Source organism: Hypanus sabinus, unplaced genomic scaffold, assembly GCF_030144855.1.
Source record: "Hypanus sabinus isolate sHypSab1 unplaced genomic scaffold, sHypSab1.hap1 scaffold_322, whole genome shotgun sequence".
In the NCBI taxonomy this organism is placed as follows: domain Eukaryota; kingdom Metazoa; phylum Chordata; class Chondrichthyes; order Myliobatiformes; family Dasyatidae; genus Hypanus; species Hypanus sabinus.
Window position 1 is genome coordinate 261804 of NW_026781230.1, and position 11960 is coordinate 273763.

The 11960-nt window shown below is 43.8% G+C and overlaps 1 protein-coding gene across 1 annotated transcript; it reads left to right on the plus strand.

Moving 5' to 3' along the window:
• The first annotated feature begins 3654 nt into the window (after positions 1 to 3654).
• On the plus strand, positions 3655 to 11267 carry LOC132388411 (zinc finger protein 229-like). The gene is made up of 2 exons (XM_059960763.1): positions 3655 to 3713; positions 6600 to 11267. The coding sequence occupies exon 2, from the start codon at positions 7007 to 7009 to the stop codon at positions 8378 to 8380; it is 1374 nt and encodes a 457-aa protein (XP_059816746.1). The 5' UTR covers positions 3655 to 3713; positions 6600 to 7006; the 3' UTR covers positions 8381 to 11267.
• The last annotated feature ends 693 nt before the right edge of the window (positions 11268 to 11960 follow it).

Here is an 11960-nt window from a genome sequence, read left to right on the forward strand (position 1 = left end):
TCCAATTTACCGCCCCATCATCCAGATCATTAATGTATATAACAAACAACATTAGACCCAGTACAGATCCCAGAGGCACACCACTAGTCACCGGCCTCTAACCGGACAAACAGTTATCCACCATTACTCTCCCATCTAGCCACTGATAAATCCATTTTACTACTTCAAAATTAATACCTAACGATTGAACCTTCCTAACTAACCTTCCATGTGGAATCATGTCAAAGGCCTTACTGAAGTCCATACAGACAACATCCACTGCTTTATCCTTGTCAACTTTCCTAGTAACCACTTCAAAAAGTTCAATATGTTTTATCAAACATGACCTTCCACGCACAAATCCATGTTGACTGTTCCTAAACAGACCCTGTCTAATCAGATAATTATATATACCATATCTAAGAATATTTTCCATTAATTTACCCACCACTGATGTCAAACTTACAGGCCCATCATTGCTAGGTTTACTCTGAGATACCTTTTTAAACAATAGAACAACAATACGCCAATTCTCTGGCACCATCCCCCTTTCAAATGACATTAGGAATATTTTTGTCAGAGTCCCTGCTATTTCTACACTAACTTCCCTCAAGGTTCTAGGAAATATCCTATCAGGACCGGAGACTTGTCCACTTTTATATTCTTTAAAAGCTTTAGTACTTCCTCTTCGTTAATCATCTTAGTTTCCATAACTACCCTACTTGTTTCCCTTACCTTACACAATTCAATATAATTCTCCTAAGTGAATACTGATGAAAATAAAATTTTCAAATCCTCCCCCACTCCTTTTGGCTACACACATAGCTGTCCACTCTGATTCTCTAAGGGACCAATTTTGTCCCTCATTATCCTTTTGCTATTAACTTAACTGTAGAAACCCTCTGGATTCATTTTCACCTTACTTGCCAAAGCAGCCTCATATCCTCTTTTAGCTTTTCTAATTTATTTTTACATTTTTACATTCTTTATATTAGATTCTTTTTACATTCTTTATATTCCCCGAGCACCACAATTGCTCCATGCTGCCTATATTTATTATAGATCTCTCTCATTTTCCAAACCAAGTTTCCAATATCCCTTGAAAACCATGGCCCTCTAGAACTTTTAACCTTTCCTTTCAACCTAATAGGAACATAAAGATTCTGTACCCTCAAAAATTCACCTTTAAATGACCTCCATTTCTCTATTATATCCTTCCCATTAACAAATTGTCCCAATCCACTCCTAAATCTTTTTGCATCTCCTGAAAGTTAGCCTTTCTCCAATCAAAAATCTCAACCCTGGTTTCAGTCCTATCCTTCTCCATAATTATTTTGGAACAAATGGTATTGTGATCACTGGACACTATGTGGTCCCCAACACATACCTCCGTCACCTGAGCTATCTCATTCCCAGCAGGAGATCCAACACTGCCACTTCTCTAGTTGGTATCTCTATGTATTGCTGCAAACAACTATCCTGCACACATTTTACAAACTCAAAACCATGCAGCCGTTTTACAGAATGGGCTTCCCAGTCTATGTGTGGAAAATTAAAATCTGCCACAATCACAACCTTGTGCTTACTACAAATAACTACTATCTCCTTACAAATTTGCTCATCCAATTCTCGCTCCCCATTAGGTGGTCTATAATACACCCATATAAGTGTTACTACACCTTTCCCATTCCTTAATTCCTCCCAAATAGTCCCCCTGGACGAGCCCTCTAATCTATCCAGTGAAAACACCGCCCTGATATTTTCTTGGACAAGCAATGCAACGCCTTCCCCTCTTGCCCCTCCGATTCTATCACACCTGAAGCAACGAAATCTAGGAATATTTAGTTGCCAATCACACCCCTTCTGCAAACATGTTTCACTAATAGCTACAACATCATATTTCCAGGTATCAATCCATGCTCTAACCTCATCCACCTTTCTTACAATGCTCCTAGCATTAAAATAAATGCATTTAAGAAACTCTCCACCTCTTCCTCTCTGCTTATCCCTAATGGTGCGCACAACTTTATTATCTTTTTGTTTTCCTTCTCCCCTACATCTTCGGTATGAACCCTCCTACATCAGGGAGGAAGTTCAAATCATATCTGTGTTAAATGTTTAACCATCACAGTAACTGAAGGCAGCTGCAGGTTCACGAGGGACTGTTACTGTCAAATTCTGCAGTTTTTACGGCTGCTCATCGCACCCAGGACTGAACCCTGGTCACTGAGCCTTGGAGGAGTCTGTAAGGCTGATGTTAGCCTTAAACTAGACTGGTGTTTAATATTGTGGATCTGTGAAAGATAGATCAGTTTTGTTTCAGGTACTTACTGTCTCCACTGCACTCACTATGGACGCTACAAAGTCCAGTCGGCCCATCTGGTTCCTGCCCATGTTTCTGTTCCATATCCGGATATCAAAATCTACCCCTGCCGTTCCCCTCTCACACTCCCTGAGGTGTCAGGTTGCAACTAGTCACCACTCCGTGGAATAGGAGATTTCCGTTGAATTTCACAGAATCATAGAAATCTATTTTCCTAAGCCCAATGTACCTATCTCAGAGTCTCTTAAAAGACCCTATTGTATCCGCCTCTACCACCATTGCTGACAGTGCATTCCACACAAACATACACCACTGTTTGCTTAAAAAAAAACCTTAGCTCTGATATCTCCTCTGTACCTACTTCCAAGCAGTTTAAACCTATTCCCCCTCGTGTTAGCCGTTTCAGCCTGGGAAAAAGCCTCTGGCTATCCACACGACCAATGCCTCTCATCATCTTATACACCCGCATGATTTTCTCCAGTCTGAATAAGACGATGAGCTCACTGTGGTTTTGACATTCCCTCCCCCCTTTCCTCCCCATCTCTCCTCTCCCTCTTCTCCCTCCCCCTCCGTCCTCTACCCTTTCCCCTCTCCCTCCCTCCCTCCCTCCCCCTATGTGTTTCACGTCACTGACCCGCCTCACTCAGGCACTCAACGTGACACTCACAGTAAACGAACCTGCGGTCTCGTAACACAATGCACCTCTGAAGTCTGACAGCAGACTAGCGAGTGAATCTTCGATGGTGCAGAGTCAAAAACCAGAGAGTTGCCAGATTGAGTCAGGCTTTGGGGGTGCAAAGAGAGATGGGGTCCAGAGTTTACGAGGAGGAGGAATCAGAGCAGCTGGAATTGGCTACAAAAGAAAGATTAGAAGCACTTGGAAACTAGTTGATCGAAAAAAAGGGTGGGTTAATTTCTGCAAAATACTGGTGGAAATCAACAGACAGCAATTGTGAAGAGGAATAAAAAGACAACGTTTACACCGAGCCCTTTCAGCATGCCTAGCCTGTGTACTCCGCTGCTTAGTTGCTGCTTGAACTGCAGAGTTCCTCCAGCATTTTGTGTGTGTGCGTCTCTGTATTCCAAGCAACTGCAGAATCTCCTGTGTTTTATAACTGCATTTTACTTTGGCATTAGATACGCGTTGATATTGAGTATATTGCTTATGGGAGCCGCTTTCTGCGTTAAAACAGCTGCAGATTTTTCGATACACACGAAAAAAATAAGGTATGGACCTTGAACCGGTAACTGCTCAAATCTTTAATGGCACCGTGATTACCCATAGGGCCATGAGTTAAAAATTTCGCCGTCGTTGAGGCACCGATGAAATGCGCAGGCGTCAGGCTCAGGACGTCCCCGAGTGTCACGCATGCGCATAGTACACTGAAGGCCTTGAAAATGTCGGATGGAGGTAAGAGTGATTCTCCGTGTTTTTCTCTGAAACACCGACCAGAACGATTCCTGTGAAATCCGGACATCACAGTCCGCAATCCCGGGACAGTCCTGCTCTCTTCCCTCTCTCTCAGCCCCACGATCCGTACACGGGCCCCGGGGAGCTTCCGGCTGATGAGGGAATGGGAACCGATGGATCTCTCAGACAGAGCTGAGCTCCAGCTATCTAAATGCAAGGATTAGGAACTCGGGAGAAAGGGAACAAAATCTTTTACATCACCAGTTGAGAAATTCGCCTTTGTTCTACCTCCGATCACTGACAAGAGAAAATCTGCAGATGCTGGAAATCCAAGCAACACACACAAAATGCCGGAGGAACTCAGCATTAGTACTCTTTTCCGTAGATACTGCCCGGCCTGCTGAGTTCCTCCAGCATTTTGTGTGTGTTGCTTCCTCTACCTCCTCTTGTTCTGGACTTTTCAACCCGTGACGACATGTTTTGTACCATTCTCTCTGGAAGATAATGATATCAAACACCTTTGCCCTGGGCAACAAGTAGCTTTCACATCACAAATGTGCCAGACTCCAATGAGACAGACTACTGCCCTTCCCTTCATATTCATTGGGATTTCATTCACTGAGTTCACCACCGTCAGTCATTGGGGGAGACTTCAGGGGAAATATTTATGTACAATACAGAAACTGGTGATACCTGTGTGTATTGTGGTGATGCAAAAGTTGTTGGAGAGTTTACGAGAGGGAAGAATTGGAGTGATATTTGAAAATCTGACTTTTTAAAGCGTAATTTAGCAAGCAAACCACTTATGGACAAAGTGCAAAAGCACTGGAGAGAAAATCCTTCATTACCCGTTACAGGCCTGTGACATGGTGTGAGAGGGCAGATGAACTGGATCGAGCCCAGAGGAGATCACAGTTCTTACAGACAGTGTTTGCTGGCTGTTAAAATGAATACCTCTCTATATAAAATTCGCAGTGCACATGTCGTCACTGGGTAAAATAATGCACAGTACAAGATTTCTGTGCACACTGGTCATTACAAATTAGAGGGGACATTGGTGTGGAGAACTCCAGTGTCCCTGACACCCTCACCTACAAGATGTGCACCCAGCTGCACTTTGAGGAGTTGGAGCTGAAAATGGATGAATTTTGGATCATCCAGCAGTTGGAGGGGGTGATAGATATGACATGAAGAGAGGTGAGTTACACCCAAGGTGCAGGAGACAGGAAACTAGGTGAGAGACATGAAGGGGAATGAAGTTAAATAGCCATCGCGGAGTACTCTTGTTGCCATCCCACACAACAGCCAGGTGGGCCGCTTTACAAACTGTTGGGGAGGGAGGGATTACCTGGCAGAGGAAAGTCAAACGGGTGATAGGGGATTCATTAGTTAGGAGAACAGAACAGAGGGGATGAAAGGTCAGTTTTGATGGTGTCAAAAGGACCTGACAAGTGTGGTTTGGGATAGGCTGTTTTCTGGCAAAGCAGTACTTGGTAAGCGGGAGGCCTTCAGAAGAGACATTTTTGGGAGTGTAGAGTTCGTATGCTGAAAGGTAACTGGTGCAGGGAGCCTTGGTTTTCAAGAGATATTGAGGCCCCCGATATTTTGTTCCTCTAAATGCCTCAGACTGTTGGGTGCTACCAAGACTCATTAATGACAACAGTATCATAATTCCACTCCCGAGCTCATCGGACTTATTTTTTGTCGTCTTCTGTTGGTTTCTAAAAGCTTCCAATAGTTTTTGCTCTTTTGTTTGCCCTCTGTTTGACTTTTATGTTGGCTTTGGCTTCTCATTTCAGCCACAGCTGTGTCTTCCTACCTTTACAAAGCTTCCACTTCTTTGGGATGTATCGATCACTCAGCTCCTGAATTGCTCCCAGAAACTCCAGCCATTGTTGCTCTGTTGTCACTCCTATCTTTCCCTTCCAAGCAAGTTTAGCCAGCTTCTCCGTCACAGAAACATGGAGAAGTTCAGTATGGAAACAGGCTATTTGCCCAATCCAGTCAATGCCAAAGAAACATTTAAACTGTCTAATGCAACTAACTGCACCGGGACCATCGCCCGCCATACCCCTACCATCCAGGCTCCCATCCAAACTTCTTTTCAATGATGAAACCGAACTCATATTCACCACTTGTGCTGGCATCTCACTGCACGCTCTCACGACCATTTCAGTAAAGAGCTTTTCCAAATGTTCCCATTAAATTTTCACTTCCCCACTTACCCATGACCTATGGTTGTCATCGCACCCATCCTCAGTGGAAAAAGCTGCTTACCTGTACCCTACCTATACTGTCATAATGTTGTCTATTCCCAACAAATCCTCAAAGAAATGTATAATATCTTTGTTTATGTTTAGAGCCTTTTTCAGATGTATAGGATGATGAGGGACACTGATCGTGTGGATAGCCGGAGGTTTTTACCCCAGGGCTCAAATGGCTAACGTGAAGGGGTATAGTTTTAAGGTGCTTGAAAGTTGATACGGAGGGGATGTCAGGGGTAACTTTATTTACACTGAGAGTTGTGGGTGCATGGAACGGATTGCAGGCTACTTGTGTGAGAGTGTTTCAGTTACTGTGGGGCCAGGAACCCATGCAGCTCAGTGGGAACAGGGAACAATACCAACAGAGAGAGTCAAACTGAGCCAGGTCACAGATTGGAGATGGCAGAAATGCCCCATTCTTATAGAGACAGGAAGAGCATCAGAGAGTTTGATGGTCATTCCAGATACCAGCACTCTGCCCAGTCAGGAGGTGAATTCTCTCTCCGACTTGGGTTAAACTTCACTGTAACAGTGTGATGCCAGCTCCCACCTTGACACTCAAGTAATCTCATCTGAAATGTTGTCCTATATCCATTGATGGATTTTGTAAATCTTTTTACAGGTTAAAAATGGCAAGGAATTTGACTACGGGAATCTCAAACACAACACAGCAGTTTTGCTGTCTCTGTCCAGATATTTAAGAAGTGGAGCGAGGGATTCAATCGACCATCCTTCCTACTCAGACTGTGGGGAGGGATTTATTCGATCATCTGACCAACTGGCATGACCGTTAGTTTACATGGAGGGGAGCCCATTCATCTTCTCAGACAGTGGGAATGAATTCACTCGGTCATCTCAACTGAAGGTACATCAGCAAGTTCACACTGGGCAAGGCCATTCACCTGTCCTGTGAGTGAGAAGGGATTCAGTTGGTCTTCCCACCTGTGGACACACCAGTCAGTTCACCCTGGGCAGAGGCTGGTCAACTGCTGAATTTGTGGGGAAGGATTCACTCGGTCATCTGACCTAATGGCTCACCAGCGAGTTCACACTCGGGAGCGGCCATTCACCTGCTCGGACTGTGGGAAACGATTCACTCAGTCATCTCAGTTACTGAGACACCAGTCAGTTCACACTGGGGACAGGCCATTCACCTGCTCAGACTGTGGGAAAGGATTCATTTCATCATATCAGTTACTGAGACACCAGTCAGTTCACACCGGAGTGTGGCTGTTCACCTGCTCAGACTGTGGGAAGCGATTCACTGAATTATCTCGACTGAAGATACATCAGCGAGTTCACTCCGGAGAGAGGCCATTCAACTGCTCAGACTGTGGGAAGGGATTCGCTCAGTCATCTCAACTGAAGGTACACCAAAGAATTCACACTGGGGAGAAGCCGTTCACCTGTTCGGACTGTGGCAAGGCATTCACTTCATCAGCTCACTTACTGAGACACCAGTCAGTTCACACTGGGGAGAGGCCATTCACCTGCTCAGACTGTGGGAAAGGATTCACTTCGTCATATAAGTTACTGAAACACCAGTCAGTTCACACCGGAGAGTGGCCGTTCACCTGCTCAGACTGCGGGAAGGGATTCTCCGAATTACCTCAACTTAAGGTACATCAGCGAGTTCACACTGGAGAGAGGCCGTTCACCTGCTCAGACTGCGGGAAGGGATTTGCTTCGTCATCCCATCTGAAGATACATCAGCGAGTTCACACTGGAGAGAGGCCATTCACCTGCTCAGACTGTGGGAAAGGATTCACTCAGACATCTCAACTGAAGGCACACCAGGGAGTTCACACCGGAGAGTGGGCAATCACCTGCTCGGACTGTGGGAAGGGGTTCACTTGCTCATCCCATCTGAAGGTACATCAGCGAGTTCACACTGGAGAGAAGCCGTTCACCTGCTCAGACTGTGGGAAAGGATTCACTCAGTTATCTCAACTGAAGGCACACCAGGGAGTTCACACCAGAGAGTGGCCAATCACCTGCTCAGACTGTGGGAAGGGATTCACTTCGTCATCCCATCTGAAGATACATCAGCGAGTTCACACTGGAGAGAAGCCGTTCACCTGCTCAGACTGTGGGAAAGGATTCACTCAGTTATCTCAACTGAAGGCACACCAGGGAGTTCACACCGGAGAGTGGCCAATCACCTGCTCAGACTGTGGGAAGGGATTCGCTTCGTCATCCCATCTGAAGATACATCAGCGAGTTCACACTGGAGAGAAGCCGTTCACCTGCTCAGACTGTGGGAAAGGATTCACTTCGTCATCCCATCTGAAGATACATCAGCGAGTTCACACTGGTGAGAGGTTGTTCACCTGCTCAGACTGTGGGAAGGGATTCACTCAGTCATCCATCCTAAAGGCACACCAGCGACTTCACACTGGGTAGAGACCGATCTGCTCAGACTTTGGGAAAAGATTCTCTCAGCCAAATCAACCAGTGTGCATCACTGAGTTCACACTGGGGAGAGGCCATTCACCGGCTGTGAATGTAGGAAGCGATTCACTCAGTCATCTAATCTTATGTAGCTCTCAGTTCTGCTGGCAGCTTAACAGAGGGGGTTATAGCCTGCCCACCCCAGTCTGGCCAAACTGAAGAATCTCGTTTGGGTGGATACTGAGTGATGTGTCCCCTTTCTGTGAACTGTCTCTTTAAAATGCAGAGAGAACCGAGACTGACTTTGGACACGCTGTTGGATTTCTGCAGAAGTGCTGGGTTGCTATGGTGACCAGCTAATGTTTATGTTCTGTGTGGTTAAGCAAGGTCAGAATGATCCTCTACCGACACAGAACAAGCAAGCGACTTCTTACAGAGAGAGGGGGCGGAGCTACGTGATGGACAGATGGTGTTCAGCACAACGGTATTTAAACACACGTAACTGCTTTTCTCGCAGGACACGCAGACGCTCAAAGGCTAGTGATGAAAGTTTCTGCTGGTTGGACTTTCTTGTACCCACAAGGGTGGGATTTGAGGATCGATAAAGAAGAATCGATCTGTGGCTGTTAGTGCGTGTAAGAGTGACCCTGTGTGATCTACCGGTGAGTCTAACCCTTGCCTGGGTTGGGAGACTTTCTCTTGAAGAAGGTGCTCTTGAGTTGGTCACGTCTGGCTAACTTGGAAGATTTGATGGGCATTGGAAAAGGTCGACAACACCTGTTTACTTGGATTACATCTCCCTCTCCCTCTCCCTCTCCTTCCCTCCCTCCCCCTCCCTCCAATCTTATGAACTAAATTGAATCTACCACATCATCGTAAGACTGGCGGTGCAGACTTGAGGGGCCGAATGGTCTACTTCTGCACCTATTTCCTATTGTCTATTGACTATATCGTTTACCACCTAGGTTTTGGATTTTATATACAGGTGGCTCCCGTTTTTCGGACGTTCGCTTTACAACAGCTCACTGTTATGAAAGACCTACGTTAGTACCTGTTTTTTCTAACCAAAGAGGATTTTCGCTTTTACAATAAAGATGATGCCTGCTTTATATGTGAGTTTACCCCGAGAAAGGCTACCGTGACCGTGAAGCCTTGTGCGGCAGTTGTGTATGCATGCGTGCAAGTGCCGATTTTTTTTCTCTCCAAATCAATTTCAGTTCACTATCTTCTGGATTTTCAGTGAAACTACACCGTACATACAATATTTCTACTTTATATAGTGTGTATACTTATCATATCATTCCTACTTTTACTATAGGTTAGTGTTATTTTAGGTTTTATGTGTTATTTGGTATGATTTGGTGGGTTATTCTTTGGGCCTGGGAACATCCACAATCTTTTCCCATTTAAATTAATGGTGATTGTTTCTTTGCTTCATGACATTTCGGCTTACAAATGGTTTCATAGGAACGCTCTAGCTTTAGATACAGGGGAAAGCTGTATTCACACCTGTATATGCATAACATTGCTAACCCTTGGATTATCTGGTTTAAGTTCACTATTATTAGTAGTTACCACTAAAATAGTGTTTGTTCACTGCAAAACCCTACTCCCAAGTGTGTTCAATTGTTGCTGGTAGATTTATAGTTTTGCGTCTGTGTGAAACCTGAAGTAACAAATGGTACATAAGATGTGATTACACTATTAAGATTTATAATTCTTACTTTGAATAAAGGGTCAGTAAAGAAAACAAAAAAAAAATGAAAAAGGGCCCACTCTCTCCATTCACGTCTTCTCATCTCTCCCCAGCAAAAGACCATGAAAATCTCTCTTCCAGACTCACAAGAAAGAACATTTCTGTCATTGGATCGCTCTGCACTCCAACCCCTGTTATCTCTAGTCGTAACCTAAACATTGCTGCTGCAGAGAAACCATTACCTCAGCAGTGAAACATTACAGAGAGGCCATTACATCAGCAATGAATCCTTACAGTGTGTTACACTTGTGACACACTACCAGGTTCAAACTGGGGGAAAAGTTTCAATGAGCTGCATGCTGGATATTAGTCCATCACCGTTGCTGAATGCAATTTTGGGAGTGACTGTCGGTGCTGAACTCTGCAATTATTGCTGCTGCTCACCACACCTAGTTCTGCACCCTGGTCACTGGGCATGGGAGGAGTTTCTTCTGCTGCACATTCACCTTTAATGGAACTGCAGTTTAATATTCTGGATCTGAGACAAATAAACCAGTTCTATTTTAAACTCTGTCTTCCACCTACTAAATCTGCCTCAGCTATTCAATCGTTTCTCTCTAATTATGATATCTCTGATATATGGTGTTTCCTTCATCCTACTGAGAGAGATTATTCTTTTTTTTCACATGTTCACCATACCTTTACTAGAATTGACTACTTCTTACTCGTCAATCAACTCATTCCATTTGTCTATTCTTGTGATTATCAGAGTATACTGATTTCTGACCATGCCCCAATTACTCTGTCCTTAAATTTTCCTGGCCTTCCTCAGAGGAATAAACACTGGCGGTTTGATTAGACTTTACTATCGGATGATGATTTTCTAAAATTTATAGGGATCAGATAACCTTTTATTTTAACATCAATACATCACCTGAAGTGTCATCCCAGATTGTCTGGGATGCCATGAAAGCATATCTGAGGGGTCAAATAATCTCCTATACAGCAAATCTTAATAGAAAGTCCTGTGCAGATCGATTAGACCTCATTAATCAGATTAAAGAGTTGAATCAACTCTATGCGCAAACTAAGAATCTTGAACTATACAAGAAACGTGTAGAACTTCAAACTAAATTTAATCTTCTGTCCACTCAATCTGTCGAACGCCAACTTCTTGAAAGTAAGAGTCGTTTTTATATTCATGGTGACAAATCTGGTAAATTTCTAGCCAATCAGCTGAGGAATTCCAAAGCCAAGCAACATATTACAAAGATCCGGAAGGAGAATGGAGACCTTACATCGGATCACTTAGAAATCAATGACACATTTAAAAAATTCTATTCTCGACTTTATTCCTCTGAATCATTAAATGACAATATCTCTATCCATCATTTTTTAAATAATCTGAATATTCCTTCACTTTCATCTGATTTTAAAGCCAAACTCAATGCGCCTATGTCATTAGAAGAAATATCTACTGCAATTTCTGCACTGTCTTCAGGGAAATCTCCTGGACCTGATGGGTTCCCTGTAGAATTTTATAAATCATTCTCTTCACTTCTCTCCCCTCAGTTACTTTCAGTATTATCTGACTCGTTTAACTACAGCAAATTGCCACCCTCTTTCAATGAGGCTTCTATTATTCTTTTATTTAAAAAGGGTAAAGACACAACAGAGTGTTCCTCGTATAGGCCGATTTCATTGCTTAATGTTGATGTTAAAATCTTGGCCAAAGTTTTGGCATAGATTAGAAACTGTTATTCCCTCTATTGTTTCTGATGATCAAACTGGTTTTATTAAAAACCGTCTTCCTTTTTTTTAATATTCGGCGTTTATTTAACATTTTATATTCACCTCCAACTGGGATTCCTGAATGTGTTATTTCCCTTAATGCGG